Below are 14,386 nucleotides of genomic sequence, written 5' to 3' on the forward strand. Positions count from 1 at the left end.
ACGTTCCAATCAAAGCCCACGGGATTTGAATCCTATGATCATTCTGATTCAACCTCTTTTTGCAGCAAGATAAATGCAAACATAAGGTTCAAAATGCACCAAACTGGTGGATTAAGAAACGAAGAAGCGAATGTTGCAGCTTGGGAAGCTGGAAAGGGTGCTGCAGTTGGCGGTGCAAAGGTAATTGACTCTTCATGCGTTTTTGGTAACCAGCTTTTCAGGACTTCTGTTGATTGTGATGCTGTAGTGGGGCTTGTTTGCAGCTGCATTGGGAGGTGCTGGATATGCTCTTTCTCCGATATACAAAGGATTGACGATTCAATTCAAAGTGTGAGTCAGATTGCAGTATATTGGGGAATAAATGACTAATAATCGTGTGAATAGATTTATCCAGATGGGCTTTATGGTCATGGGAGGTTCTCTTGAAGCGGATCGACGCATCAGAGAATATGAAGCAAAAGTACGAATGGAGAAACGGATGATCAGGGATCGAGCAGTGTGGAACCAGTTTGAAGAAGAATACGAGCAATCCGCTTCAAAGCAAGATAAATCAAGGTAAAATTGTACTCATAAGGAGTTTTCAGGGTTCTTGTACATAACCAATATCATGTACGCCAGCTGTATCACAAAGCTCCAAACTCCCAGTAATGCTTTTTCTCATATTTCCCATTATTTAGCAACGAATTGTCTTGAATCCATATTCAACTTGCAAAGCCTTGCAATACAACCACTCAATTGAAGTAGCGTCTGAACTCCTTCCAGAATTTTCATATGCGTGAATCCAATTTCCTTGATAAACTCTAATTTCGAATGCTCACTCAAAGTATTGACCGTCTTCGTAACCCTGAACATAGTGCTTATAATATCGTGACTCGAGTATCCCAAGCCCCATAACTCGTTCAATGTCTCCAATGCAGAATCAATTTTGCCCTCGTAGCATGCCTTTATCATAGCTTGTACTTTGATAGGGTGAGGTGAATCCACAACCTTGAAGACATTATCTCCGTTGACGAGTCCAAAACCAGCAAAAGTGGACTGCAAATTATTGATAGCCTGGCGCATGTCTCCCTCTGCGCTGAAAACCAGAGCAGCCAATCCATCATCACTATATTCCACCTTCTCTGTCTCGATGATTTGTAACAATCGTTTGACCACTTGCTGATCTGTCAGTCTTGCATATCGTAAAATTGCGCATCTGGATTGTAAAGGCTCGATAATCTTATTCGATTGATTGCATGCAAAGGCAAATCTTGTAGTCGAACTGTATATCTCCATCGTGCGACGTAAGGCTTGTTGAGCTCCAGATGTCATACTATCTGCTTCATCGAGAATAACGAGTTTATGGCGACCGGCGGGGAGTGTGACTTTCTTTTGCGCAAATCCCTTAATGCGGTTGCGCACAACATCGATACCTGGTCGTCTATGTATCAGCACAACTGACCTATGAATCCGCTGAAGACGACATACCTCTTTCGTCACTGGCATTCAATTCTAATACTGCCTCCTTGTATGACTCTCCTAACAGTTGCCTAGCCAGACACAGCACACTCGTTGTCTTTCCAATACCTGGCATACCAGAAATAATGACATGAGGCATATTTCCATCTTTCGCTATAATCTTTAGTCGTTCTATCGTCTCCGTATTTCCTACTACATCATCGAGGAACACCGGTCGATATTTCTCAACCCTGGTTGCTTCTAATCAGCCTACTATTCTTGCAGGAGAATCTGGACAACATACCAGGGCAATTCATAATTCGTAACTCCATTAGTGTTGGCTTTCAGTGCTTTCTTTGCAGCACTAGTAGAGGACTCTCCAACTTCTGGGGCTTTGCTGGTCGTCATGTTGAGATTTTTGACAAATGTTGAGTGAGGTTGACGCGTCGAAACTGGAGAGACGCGATTTTCAATTTACACGACCGTGAATATTTAAGCCACGTGATTAATTCATTACCACAACCACAACTTTTGAAGGAACGCAATTCTTCATGCAAATATTATGGACAATCACAAGCTTGTAAACAGACTACATGAGACCATGTAACAGAAATTTTGAGATCATTGATTGTAATCGTGTCCGATCTGTTAAGTAGCATTGACCTTAACCTCATCCTTCAGATGAGCCACTGCTTATCACGTTCATGCTATCATCTTTTTCTTTCGGCCGTCTTTCACAATGAGATTTGCTCCTTCTTCTTGAGTTCAGACTTGAAGGCTCGAGTTTGTACAACCATGCAATGTCCATAGTTGGAAGGTCATGCTGATATAGCACAAGCACATCCATCATACTCACTTCGAGTTCAGATTTGTAGGTAGCTATTGAACTACTTCTTCTTCGATTCATACAATCGAAACTGCACTTGAATTTGTTCAAGCAAATTCAAATCGAATATGAGATATACAACAAAACTTTTAATACTCTCGGTTATCGAAATATATGAGATTTCGAAGACTCAAAGTGAGTCTATAACTCTGTAGTGGTATAATCCGTAGTTGACGAAGCAACTACTTCGTTAAGTATAATTAAAATAATCTAAATAATCTAAATAATCTTTTATAAAAAAAACTATATTCTAATTTCTACTATTTCTATTAAATTATTTATATAATAATAAGATAACAAAATAAACAAACAAATAAATAAATAAATAAGAATAATAAAAATAACAATGAAAACATTAGAAAATACTAGACGATCCGAAACACTCACTTTCAAATAAAAAGTTTACTTATATAAAATTCGATTAATAATCAAAGAATATAACTATATAAATTAGAGTTAACTAGTATTCTTGTTTGAATAGTATATTCTATACTTTATAGTATAACGATAAAGCTTCTAATTAAAGAACAAATCGAAAGTGAATAACAAGAGATGAAAACCTCCTCCCCTTTAAACTTTCGGCTAATGCCTCTAGCTTCTATGCTCGCTCCTCTCCTCCTTTAGCTCCTATACTCACTCCTTCCCTCTTAACTCCTACACTCGCTCCCTTTCATTCACCTTTCTCTAAAACCTTTTAGGGCTCTTATTTTCTTTATTTATCTTAAAATTCAATAATAAATGGTTCTCATTTTGAACTGGAAATATTCGTCGCTGACGAAGTAAATGCTTCATTAATGACAAAGAAAATATTAATACAATACTTTACATTGTATAGAGATTTGCATTGAATTTCTTTTCGTACTTAGGTATTAACTTTGCCACCACAGGGTAATAATACATACATTCTTTGGATTGAATCTTTAGCAAATCAACGGTTAGAGCGGCCGTAAATTATCGAACATTCAGATATGAAGCAGGTCTTCTGGCTCCAAGACCTATATTTCAATTAATGGGCAATGATCACAATAGCGATTCTGCTGTTAATTTCTCGAGATACTCAACGGCGTGGGAAGTCAAGGATCTCAACAGTAATCCCGTGACATGCGCATCGTGCACCCCGCTTATCGGTCGGCAGCACTATTCAAACATGACGTTAGAAATATCATCATTGTATGAAAGATCGATATATATATACAAATCATTAGACACCTCTTCTGCTAAAGATGGAACGTGATGACAATTCTCTGGGTGAAACTGCATCTCGAGGTATAGCTACCTCACAAGAATACATTACACATGATCGAGAATCATTTACTCTCGATACCACCCACTCCGATATCGACCCCCGACAAATAGAATCAAACCACAAACGAGCATCTGTCCTGATCGGTTCTGCAATCTTACAACTACCCATATGGGGCAAGTCTCCGTCTCCCTCAACCCTCAACCCCATCTCCTAACACTTTCAGGCTTCGCCATGAACTACGGAGTCCTCCAAGAATACTACTCCACAAACTGGACGCTGCGAGGAAACCTCGCCATAACCGGTATCATCGGCACCACCTCCAACGGCGTCATGTACATCTCTATGCCTTTGCTTTTCCTCCTCTTCACCAAGCGCTGGGCCCGCTATCGACAAACCGCCGCTCTAGCCGGCGTCCTCCTCGCCTGTCTCAGCTTCGTGCTTTCCGCATGGAGTACACACGTCTGGCATTTAGTAGTCACCCAAGGCATCCTCTCTTCATTCGGCTGCGCTCTAATCTACAGTCCCACCACCCTATCCCTCGGAGAATGGTATTCTACCCACAACCGCGCCGTTGCATATGGCATCGTGCTCTCCTGCAAAAACATCGTCGGTTCCGCATGTCCATTTCTCCTGCGCGTATTACTCGATACCTATGGATTTCGCACTACGCTCCGCATCTGGGCTGCTCTTCTCATCGGAACCAGTATTCCCGCAATCTATCTAATTCCCACCCATCCCTCCAATCTGTCCTCACCGCATCAACGAACCCGGAAAATCCCCTGGGAATTTCTCCATCATCGAACTTTCTGGATCTACACCATCGCCATCGTTCTCCAAAGCAGCGGCTACGGAATCCCGCAAACATATCTAAACACCTACGCTCACGACGTAACACTGCTTTCCCAAACCACCGCAACTCTCCTCCTCACCCTCTTCAACATCCCCGGTGTGCTATCCTCCTTTTTCTTCGGATATCTAAGCGATAATAAACGATTCCCCCTCTCCGCCACAACCGTAACCTCCATCTCCGCGCTCGCATCCGCGCTCTCCGCATTCCTATTCTGGGGTTTGACGTCCCCAGGAAGCATGGCACTCCTCGTTCTCTTCTCTCTGACCTTTGGTTTTTTCGCCGGCGGGTACAGCGCGACGTGGGGCGGGATACTGAAGGAAATGGAGCGCGAAGCCGCGGAGAGGAATGAACCGATTGATACCGGTGTGCTCTATGGGCTTTTGAATGGAGCGAGGGGAATTGGTTATGTGAGTGGTGGGTTAGCGGGAGTGCCGTTGTTGAAAGCGGGAAGTGTGGGAGTAGGCTTGGGACATTTTGGCTATGGGACGAGTTATGGGCCGTTGATTATTTTCACGGGGTTGTCGTCTGTGTTTGGGGGTTGGGGATTGGTGTGGAAATGGAAGAAGTGGTTTCATTTTTCATAGAAAGTTGGAGTTGTACATTGGGTAGGTGGCAGTTTGCCGTGTTTAGGTCCTTGTTATACAGTGTTGAAACTTCTTCGAAAGGTAAGACGTGGCTTGAAATCAAAATCGTTTGGCAAAGAATATACCACCAGGAAAATAGATATAGAAATACAAAAATAAATTTTGCATTCCATTAATTAACCATCCGTCAAACTCTCCTCATAAATCAGTAGGAACTTATTCAGCCAACTCAACAAATTCACCCGTGTCCTTTCATCCCAGCCCCAATGAGCCCACGCATACACGACTTCCGACATTACACCCGGGGAGCTCCCTCAATTCCCCCAAATGAGCGTGCAGTGTACATTTGAGAGCACACCTCGTCCTCACACTAAACGAAGAGCTATTCGGATACTCCACTACTAACATCCCATCTAGATCTCTCACTTGAGAGTCTTCACCTGAGCTTTATATATCTAATTACAGTGCCAAAACCCGGACATGCCACCTAGTGAGCGTCGACTTCGATTCACCCTCCTTGAGCTTCCTCCCGGTGAATGTTGTCTCCATGTTTAGCTCATCTCGTATCGACCAACACTGATATCACCTAGCTGCCAAATTCTTACACCTATCCGCCTGCGAGATCGGATAATAGTGTTCATTTGGCAAAGTCCAGAAACACGATTTGTGTGTAAAAAGATTCTCCGTTAATTCATTTCATCCATTAAAATCCCTATACAATCTACCTCTTTCTCGTTTGTCTATCCCAGAAAACCCCATCCCATAATTACAAATATCATATCATTTTAACATATACCCTGATAGTCCCATCCGAATCCCAGTAAATGTATATGATCACACTGAACGATCCAACAATTCATATCTATCCTTCCCACTGACTCTTCTCCAAAGAGCCATTCCCCTCCTCGACGATTTACCCGATCGCACCACCCACATATTCCACGCCAACCACAGAAATCCACCTACAACTCCCGCAATCGCAAAACCCGCAACCGTAAGCAAGAACCAATGTTTGCCCATCCAGAAAATCGTCTGTGCGTCTTTTCCATGCCAGCTATTGCCTTTGACAATGTTGAAGAAACTCCATGCGTGTTTGTTGTATTCATCTGGCAAGAGATTACGCACACGGCCTGCTTCGTCGGTAACAGTTCGCATGTATTCGATCCAGAGAACGGAGAGGAAGAGCGGGCCGGTGCTGTACATGACAGTGATATATGGCATGCCCCAGTTTCTGTTATATGCTTGGAGAGATTCGATGACGCGGAGGAAGAAGGGGTGTTGGGGGACGGATCCCATAGCATCGTTACTGATTCCGGTGGGGATTGTTCTGCGCAACCAGGCGGGATAACTGAGGAGGGGATCGAGACGTCGTTTACAGCCGTCGTCGAGATCGATGTATATGCCTCCGTAGTGTGCTAATACGAAATAGCGGATAGAATCTGCGCGTTGGATTGGGAAGGGGTAGCTGTCGAATGTATCGAGGAACCAAGGATATTCCGTTGCAATGAAAGCTCTTGAGGCTTCATCTGTCCATAACTGTAATAAGTTAGCATATCATTCCTGTTCTCATTTCCCCGTCGACTAAAGTGAACATACCTTATATTCATAATCATCATGCAATTCAATACACGATTGTTGTCCCGCCTTCCATCGCTCAGGAATCGACTCATTGATATATGTCTGATGAATGATCTTGGGAATAAGCTGTGTGCGATTCTCAATCAATTCGGAACCTGGCGCAGGTATTTCGGAGCGGTGAATAGCATCTGCAGCTCCATCTATGAAGAGTAGTGATATGAGGGTGCTGAAGGCATTTACAAGGAAACCAATTACTATAAAGTTGATGACCAGGAATAGAAGAGTACCACGCCTCATGGTAAGGTTGGGCAAAGAATCGAGGATATAGAAAAGCTTTTCCCTCACGGGCTTCAATTTTTCGATTGTGTCGTAGTTATAACGAGTGAGGGTTGTGATGAAAGTTGATCGATAAGGGGTCGTAGGTAAGGGTCTCGAGATAACGGAGGGGTCGATTAGAGAAATTGTAGGATACTCTAGGAGAGTAAGAATCGAGGAATTTCCAAAATCAGCTACGGCATCTGTTAAAGGAGTGTTGGTATGGATGTAGGTAATATTGGGTTGATCGTAGGATTTAAAAAGGACAGGACCAGACTGTTTTCAAAATTTATCAAGAAGGTGTTTTTGCTTAAATAAATAAATAAATAAATATGGTAGAAATTAATTAATAAATTTCACTAATGGTAAAAAGTAGAGCTGGAAGTGAAAGGGGAAATTAATGCATCCACCGGTGTATGCACAAAGATAGGGATAAGAACTGATTTGGTGGGACAAAGAATATCGTATTTCGTATACATACATGCACCTTAGGTATCGACCGACCAGTAGGTTCTTGAAGATAATCTTGTGACAGAAACCTCAAATTATGCCAAGAAACCAAAGTAGATCAAATTAAAGTGTTAGCGTTGAAAAGGATTAGACGCATGAATGAAGTAGGTAGAATGAGAATGATAACAATAAAGGTTTTACTGTAGTCCAGACAGACTAGATGGGATTAGAATGGTGAGTACGATATAAAAAGATAGTTGAAGATTCCAAAATGATTGTGTATTTCGCACGGGATGATCTATAACACTATCTAAGCCATCTTGCATTACCTAGTTTACCTAGTTGAAAGGGGGGGAGGGGGGCATTGGTTGTCAAATATCCCTACTGATATAATACTGCTAGCTCACTAATTATCTAGTATGCGTACGTCGGACTCTTAACAAAAAGCCGATTTACACATATTTGAATATTAGCTCCGTCTGTATACTTCGTACACGGAACGGACATATTTGAAGATTTCCATCCGATATCATATCACAGTCCCCCACACTCTGGATCTACAAAATCTTCTAGAAACTCGCCACCCCTTTCCAAACGCACATCTGCCTCCGCCTCCGCCTCCGCCTCCGCTTACGCCACAACATTGAAATGTCAGAAGACTCCAGCTGGGCAATCCGTGGACTTCACCCAAGACCCAAGCCTTCAAGCCTCGAATTCTTATTTCAAGATCTTGATGTCATTATTGCCATCATTCTTCCTAATTCCCGTCTAAACATTCCAGATATCGTTACTACTTACCATTTTCTTCACTCTCGTCAAGCAAAACACGGGTTGGTGTTTTCTCGACTAAACCTAACCTTTGCGTGCATTCACTCCATTCTAAATGTAAGCATTAAACCATCTACATACCAAGTTAGCAATTGTGGGATCCCTATTCAGAGAAATAGAGACTCAAGATCACCTATATCTGATCTCCAAGAATGCAAAATGTAAGTTGCAAGATGTAAATCTTAGAACACATTACAGCGAGAACACCTGTCTCGCAACTTGATGTAGGATACCATTACAAGACCTGTTTCAACAAAACATACATGTCAATATACCTGGATTTCCCTTTCACACCCCAAACTTCCTTCTGCATTCTTTCTTCCCCCCGCAAAATCCTGCGCAAGACACGGGTCCACCCAATATACCCACGTCCACCAGCTCGCGCGGTGCAATTTTAGTCCCATCTCTGCAAGCAGATAATCCGCATACCATATCAGTCAAAGAAAATGCAACCGCCCTTCTGACCATGCGATGGATACCGACGGTGCGAAAACCCATTCGTATATGCGACACGCTGTTGCATTTCTGCAAGTGCAGAGAGTGCTAGGTGTCCGCATGGATACGCCGTGCTCCAAATGGCTTGCGCTTCGGCGGCTCGAAATGAGTTTCATATGTCGATGTGGCCGAGGAGGACGATGAATCCCGTGGGATTGGGATCGATAGGGGCAATGCCGTTGTAAAGTTTAGCAGTCGTGGTTGGAGTGGAGAGTCGTTTTTGGTGCGGAGGGGGATATGTGAGTTATGTTATGGGAAGCGGGAGAGGACGACGTGATCAGCATGGGAGATGAGGTCTCCCCGAAAATGATTTTCTGAATCTGAAGATGGAGATTCAGAGATAGGGTGCGGAAGCCCGAGCGATTCGGTTAGTGAGGGGGAGAAAAATGGGTAGTTGGATCTCCAGCGTGTACCACATATCAGCGTGTTAATCAGTATGGAGGTGCCGTCATCGAGAAGCATGCTGTGTGGCATGAGGGATTTAATATCCTGGCGATGGATTGAATATCTTGGGTAATTGCACCCCAAATTTCATCATGCTGCGTCAAGCCTATAGGGTCAGTAAACCAGAAATCCCTACACATAAGCATCATAAGGGAATCTTACGGTAAGCAAGATAGAGTGCTCACGAAGTAGTGAAGTCAAGCAATGGAACAGATGTTGAACCAAAACATATTGACTGTCCTAGGCCAGGAAAACTGCGGGATTAGTGGAAAGTTCAGAGGCAGATTTAATTTAGTTAAATGGAAGAAGATGGAGCCTCTTGCATCTGCTGAAAAAGCTAAGATAGATGCAAATATCTACCAGACGGTCTACTTTCCGGGTAAGAATTATCCAAATGGCTACCTGATCAAAAGAAAACTTCTTAATACTATCAGCTACCAAATGAATATGCAACGATCCTAATTTGAATATTCCCAAAAGAATAAATATCACAACATCATCCTTAACAAAAATTACAATCTTTCCTACACTCCCTATATAGCTCAAACACTATCAACTCGATAGCCCATCTCTCTCCCAATCTACAAATCTAACACTCAGCGTATTCAAATTTCAAGTTCCTCGTTCACTTCTCCTTGTAGATACCACATCCCATCGTATCATCCAAGCCGAGAAGAAAACATCAAAATCAAAACCGGAATTCGAACCAGACACAGCTTCTTCAATTCCCAACCCTTTTACATCTTTATTGGGCCGAGAGAGTCCAAAGACTAAATGATATCGTCCTATCTCCTACCGTATCTTTGAACCGTTGTAGGAGAATATTCTCTCAATGAGCTTGCAGTACATCACTCATCACTCACATCACAACTCTCTACCCTCCAATCTGAAACTCGCATCGTGACTCGATGACCTCATATCGAACTCCTTGACAAATGTTGTTCTCCCTCCTGTACATTTACTGAAACAAATGGGCCTTTTCAAGAGTGCGAAATCTTGATTTGTGCAAACATGGAAATATGTATACACATCCACTTCTACTTCCTTTTCTATTTCGTAAGACTGTAAGCCGCATGAGTTAAAGTACGAACAGGTGGGCAAAAAACTGTATCGTTCAGTAGGATACTTACGCTTATCTACTCTGAGATATACAGAGTAAAATTTTCAATAACCTCACATTCTTGAAAAAGTATTTATTGCATTCAATAAATACACAATCCTATCCCTACGTCATACTCAAGCCCGGCATACTCCCCGGCATAGCATATTCATCTCTCCCCCTACTTTTCCTCCTAAACCTCAATCCATCCTCACTCCCCTCATCTGGCACATCCAAACTAACCCCCAATCTACTCCTCCCCACTCTAACTCCCGTTTCGGCCTCAACCTCCTTCCTAGCCTCCTCCCGCAAATCCCTCTCCACATCTCTACTCCTCGCCCTCCCAATACCCCCCGCATCAGACCCCGTATCCAAATCCTCTCCACCCCTCGTATTCTTCTTTCTCGGCCACAAGCTCGGAAGTTCAATTTGCTGAAACCGCGGCTCCACACAGCGTTCATCAAACCAAGTATGTAACCTCGCCTCAATCAACTGCGCAATTTTCGGCACATCTTGCAGCCGCGATCTACTCCCCACCAAACTACGTATCGAAAGATCCAGTCTATAATCATCCAAGAAACAGAACGCCAGCGTCGTAGGACTCCCATTCAACGGACTTCCCGGGACAAACGAGATAGACAAAGTCCCACTAAACCTCACGACCGAAACCGCCAACGCCACCGGCAACACCGCAACCAGCGGTTTCGGATAATTCAGCAGCAACTTCGTTTCCACGGCCAACGTGATAAAATCACTCAAATCCACATCCATCCTAGCCTGCAACCTTCCATGCTCTCTCCCCGCAGCCCCTCCTTCCCTCCCCAACGTCATCCCATCCTCATCTACCGGAATCACCCTACAATTACTGAAAATCGGGAAATCCTCTCCCAGACTCAATTCCGTGACTTTAATCTCATCCAAAAAATCGGGGCGATTCCCCCCATTCAACGCCTTCGTCAGACTAGTAAGAATCGCATCGTCATGCTGCGCGTCCGCGCGAAATTGTGCAATCGTTTGTGCGATCAACACATTGAACCAATCCAGACTTTCCGGTTGATGACTATCCACATTGTAGTATGTTTTACTCAGTATAGCATTGGTAGTCAACGGCGCCGGGTTCCTCAGAACGCTAGAGCGTTTGCGATTGAGAGGTTGTGAAGCATGGCGTGGTGTTGAGCTGCGGAGAGTGAGGAGAGATCTTTTGTGTGCGAGGGTTCGGGAACGGCGCTCTGTGGCCCGGAGAGCAGCGGATACGTCTGGAGAGGGAGGATCGCCAAAGATGAAGAATTTGATGAAAGCTCCGATGAGAATGACGATGGAGAGTTGGCCTAATAGTAGTCCTTGGGTAAATGAGAGTCTGCGAATGTATATCAGTATGAATCCATTCTAATTGAAATACTTAAGAAAGTAGCAAGGGAAGAAGAACGAACGAGGATTCAGCCTTGTCTGGAATGGGAGCCGGGATTGTCATCTTAGTTATGCGATTGAAGTGCGAACTTCATGCGAATAAGATGTGGAATAGAAGACGAAATAAAGAAAGAATCATGAATCTACAATGATTGACATGTTACAATCAGAGGCTTTGCTATCTACTTGTACTCCTGTGACATATGAGATAGCTAGCTTAAAATACTGCCGTAGCTCAAATGCGGGATGTGTTTGTATTTGATTTTCTCCATTTCGGAAGCGACGTCATTCAGCCCTATCAATTGATACTACGAAAAAAAAGTCCAAACAAAAACCATAAAAGATCTTGAAGAGTTGATACTGTATATCAGCATTGATTGTATTGTCGAATTATCTGTAGGTAAATGATTGCTTGTACGCCATCAGACCAGATTTCGTCAATTCTACAATAAGTTGCCGAAGAATTCCTCATTACCATGATTCCCATTTGATACCTTTATTCAGAAAAGCCACATCACTGTCACACCCGCAACTAAGTATATTAACATACTTTTAAGATTCCTAAAACACTACGAATTTCTATTATCCATTGCTCATGAACGCATCATGTCCCATTCATACGCCATGACTCAGAAAATCTCAGACCCTAGAAGTTGTGCATAAGGTTGAAAGGTGTGTAAAAAGAAGACCGGCTTGTCAAAAATCTCTGGAAATTATTCCCATCTATCGTACGTCAAACAATAAAAAGTGTATAGTACAAATATATATCTCCAAGCTCTGCCCCCATTTTCCTCGATTTAGATGTGAAGACTGGCCACAGAGAGCCGTCTTGTCGAGGCCGTCAGTCATTTTCTAGATCGTGCTTCATATTCTAGATTAAAAGCACTCAAAACGGAGTACTATTGATGGGTTATATTGCTAACCCATTTGATTAAGAGTGCCAGCACATATTTATGCCTTTGCAGCATCGCGATTGCTCTGGGAGCTGGCGCTCATGACTGGTTGTGTTGTGGGAAGAATACTTCCCTTCGATTGGTTTTGTCTAACCTTTGCCCATGCATAAACGATACCACTGACAAAACCGATGAAGATGGCAGATACACTTCCGAATGTAACAGGGGCTGCGAAGAAAACGAGACCACTGACAGCGATTGGCAACTTGTTGAGAGCACCAACCATTGAATAGGTTGTGGAGGAAGTGACACGGATACACCAAGCAGAGCAGTATGAGATGAAGATAGTAGCAAGACCAGAGTAGATCATGCCGAGAATGAGGTTGTTTCGGGTCTCAAGTGGGAAGTTCTTGGTAAGGTTCTCGGATGACCAGTTTTCGAAAATGAACGAGCAAACGAAGAGGACAGGGATAGTGAGGAGATTGTTGTAGAACATAGCTAGAACAAAATTAGAATTGAAGAGGAAGTTGCAATTGCAGAGAAAAACTTACTGTCCCAATCCTTGAAGTTCATCTTCTTGATAACCTTACGCATAGACAAAACGTATGCTGCAGTGCAGAAAACGTTCATACCCATCCACGCATATCCAGCATTCAATGTGGAGAGAGCAGCAGCAGCTTCTGCGGATTGTGCAGCACCACCTCCATACAAAGCATGTTGGATATCAGCCCAAGCAGCAACGACGGAACTGAGAACCATAAGACCGAATGAGAAGAGAGCTGAAGGAGTGACGCTTCCTCCGAACCACAAAACCTCACCATATGCGATCACAATGATTGTCAAGTTCTTGAAGATTGTGTAAACGGGAACGGAGAGGAATTGAAGAGCCTTTGTACTGGTGTAGATCATGCCGACGAGAAGAAGTGAGATAGGAAACCCTAATCTATGTTAGCCGCCAAATTCGCTCCGACTGGAATACAGACACTTACATGTCTTCGCCTTCTTGGTGTCAAAAGGTGCAAGATTTGTGATCAATCCCGCTTGCTTGCAGATGATAATCGCAATGATACATACAACAGACTGCTGGCGTTAGTCAAGATCTAGCAGAACAATGGCATTCGACGCATACCTGAATAGCGAGATAGAAGAAGTTCAAATTCCAGTTTGAACCCGAGACGCAGTACTTATTGGTCACGGTCATAGAAATCGATGCCAAACAGTAGGCAAGAATGGAGATTCCTGGGCTATTCGTAACATTGGAGAGGTCAAAGGCAGAGTTTCCTCTTTTGGCTGCTGCCCCTGGCTTGGCCAGAAAAGGATCGCGTTGAGATGGAGATGAACGCCCATTGAAATTGCGCATCTCGAGATCTTCGTTCTTCTTGTCATCCATGATTGCGATTGTTCTCGGTGAAAGAAAGGTAATTTCTTATCGTGGTTCTGATGGTAGAGATGCGCAAAAAGAGAGGTACGAACTTAGGGATTCGTAATCGGTCGGAGCTTCGTTAATAGATGCCCGTTAGATAATATCTAGTTGTCGAAATGAAGAGACTAAAGATTAAAAGGGGATTCTGCAATGAACTCCAATTGTCCTCAATCAGGTATGTGTAAGAAATACCTAATGAGATGAAAAGATAGAAAGAGAGTGTTGAATATGCAGTTTAGAAAATTATGGTAGAGAGGACAACCAGACCGAATCTTTGATCGCTTTAGTACAGGGGGCTAAGATTGGGTGTAAGAAATTCTGTGTGGGGGATAAAAATAGTCAAGCAGCAATACGAATCAACTCGCCAGTCCGTTTTGACAAGAATCCACCCTTTTGTACGTGATCTACAAAAAAGGGGACCAACCAGGTGAAAATTCTGGAGAAGAGGCTC

At 43.3% G+C, this 14,386-nt stretch overlaps 7 protein-coding genes across 7 annotated transcripts; 3 read left to right on the top strand and 4 right to left on the bottom strand.

The window, feature by feature from the left end:
• Positions 1-93: 93 nt before the first annotated feature.
• Positions 94-559, top strand: EAF02_009518 (uncharacterized protein; the record flags this gene model as incomplete). Its single annotated transcript, XM_038905566.1, has 3 exons — positions 94-180; positions 248-330; positions 385-559. The coding sequence occupies 3 exons, from the start codon at positions 94-96 to the stop codon at positions 557-559; spliced, it is 345 nt and encodes a 114-aa protein (XP_038754624.1).
• Positions 560-669: 110 nt separating this feature from the next.
• EAF02_009519 (uncharacterized protein) lies at positions 670-1,845 on the bottom strand (the record flags this gene model as incomplete). Its single annotated transcript, XM_038905567.1, has 3 exons — positions 670-1,412; positions 1,468-1,688; positions 1,742-1,845. 3 exons carry the CDS (start codon positions 1,843-1,845, stop codon positions 670-672), a joined length of 1,068 nt encoding a protein of 355 aa, XP_038754625.1.
• Positions 1,846-3,546: 1,701 nt separating this feature from the next.
• Positions 3,547-5,003, top strand: EAF02_009520 (uncharacterized protein; the record flags this gene model as incomplete). The annotated part of the gene is made up of 2 exons (XM_038905568.1): positions 3,547-3,742; positions 3,793-5,003. The coding sequence occupies 2 exons, from the start codon at positions 3,547-3,549 to the stop codon at positions 5,001-5,003; spliced, it is 1,407 nt and encodes a 468-aa protein (XP_038754626.1).
• A 409-nt stretch (positions 5,004-5,412) lies between these two features.
• EAF02_009521 (uncharacterized protein) lies at positions 5,413-7,651 on the bottom strand. The gene is made up of 2 exons (XM_038905569.1): positions 6,600-7,651; positions 5,413-6,539 (listed from the first exon to the last, which is right to left on the bottom strand). The coding sequence occupies exons 1-2, from the start codon at positions 6,876-6,878 to the stop codon at positions 5,838-5,840; spliced, it is 981 nt and encodes a 326-aa protein (XP_038754627.1). The 5' UTR covers positions 6,879-7,651; the 3' UTR covers positions 5,413-5,837.
• Positions 7,652-9,317: 1,666 nt separating this feature from the next.
• Positions 9,318-9,891, top strand: EAF02_009522 (uncharacterized protein; the record flags this gene model as incomplete). The annotated part of the gene is made up of 2 exons (XM_038905570.1): positions 9,318-9,492; positions 9,755-9,891. 2 exons carry the CDS (start codon positions 9,318-9,320, stop codon positions 9,889-9,891), a joined length of 312 nt encoding a protein of 103 aa, XP_038754628.1.
• A 447-nt stretch (positions 9,892-10,338) lies between these two features.
• On the bottom strand, positions 10,339-11,683 carry EAF02_009523 (uncharacterized protein; the record flags this gene model as incomplete). Its single annotated transcript, XM_038905571.1, has 2 exons — positions 10,339-11,569; positions 11,643-11,683. 2 exons carry the CDS (start codon positions 11,681-11,683, stop codon positions 10,339-10,341), a joined length of 1,272 nt encoding a protein of 423 aa, XP_038754629.1.
• Positions 11,684-12,570: 887 nt separating this feature from the next.
• On the bottom strand, positions 12,571-13,902 carry EAF02_009524 (uncharacterized protein; the record flags this gene model as incomplete). Its single annotated transcript, XM_038905572.1, has 4 exons — positions 12,571-13,010; positions 13,064-13,450; positions 13,502-13,592; positions 13,642-13,902. 4 exons carry the CDS (start codon positions 13,900-13,902, stop codon positions 12,571-12,573), a joined length of 1,179 nt encoding a protein of 392 aa, XP_038754630.1.
• Between the last annotated feature and the right edge of the window lie 484 nt (positions 13,903-14,386).

The sequence above is a fragment of the Botrytis sinoallii genome (assembly GCF_014898435.1).
Source record: "Botrytis sinoallii strain Bc 23 chromosome Unknown BSIN_020, whole genome shotgun sequence".
In the NCBI taxonomy this organism is placed as follows: Eukaryota; Fungi; Ascomycota; class Leotiomycetes; order Helotiales; family Sclerotiniaceae; genus Botrytis; species Botrytis sinoallii.

Coding starts and splice junctions, on each gene's coding strand:
- EAF02_009521 (XM_038905569.1), bottom strand. CDS start 6,878: ATGAGGCGTGGTACTCTTCTATTCCTGGTCATCAACTTTATAGTAATT. Junction 6,540..6,599: donor ATGATGATTATGAATATAAG/GTATGTTCACTT, acceptor AACTTATTACAG/TTATGGACAGATGAAGCCTC.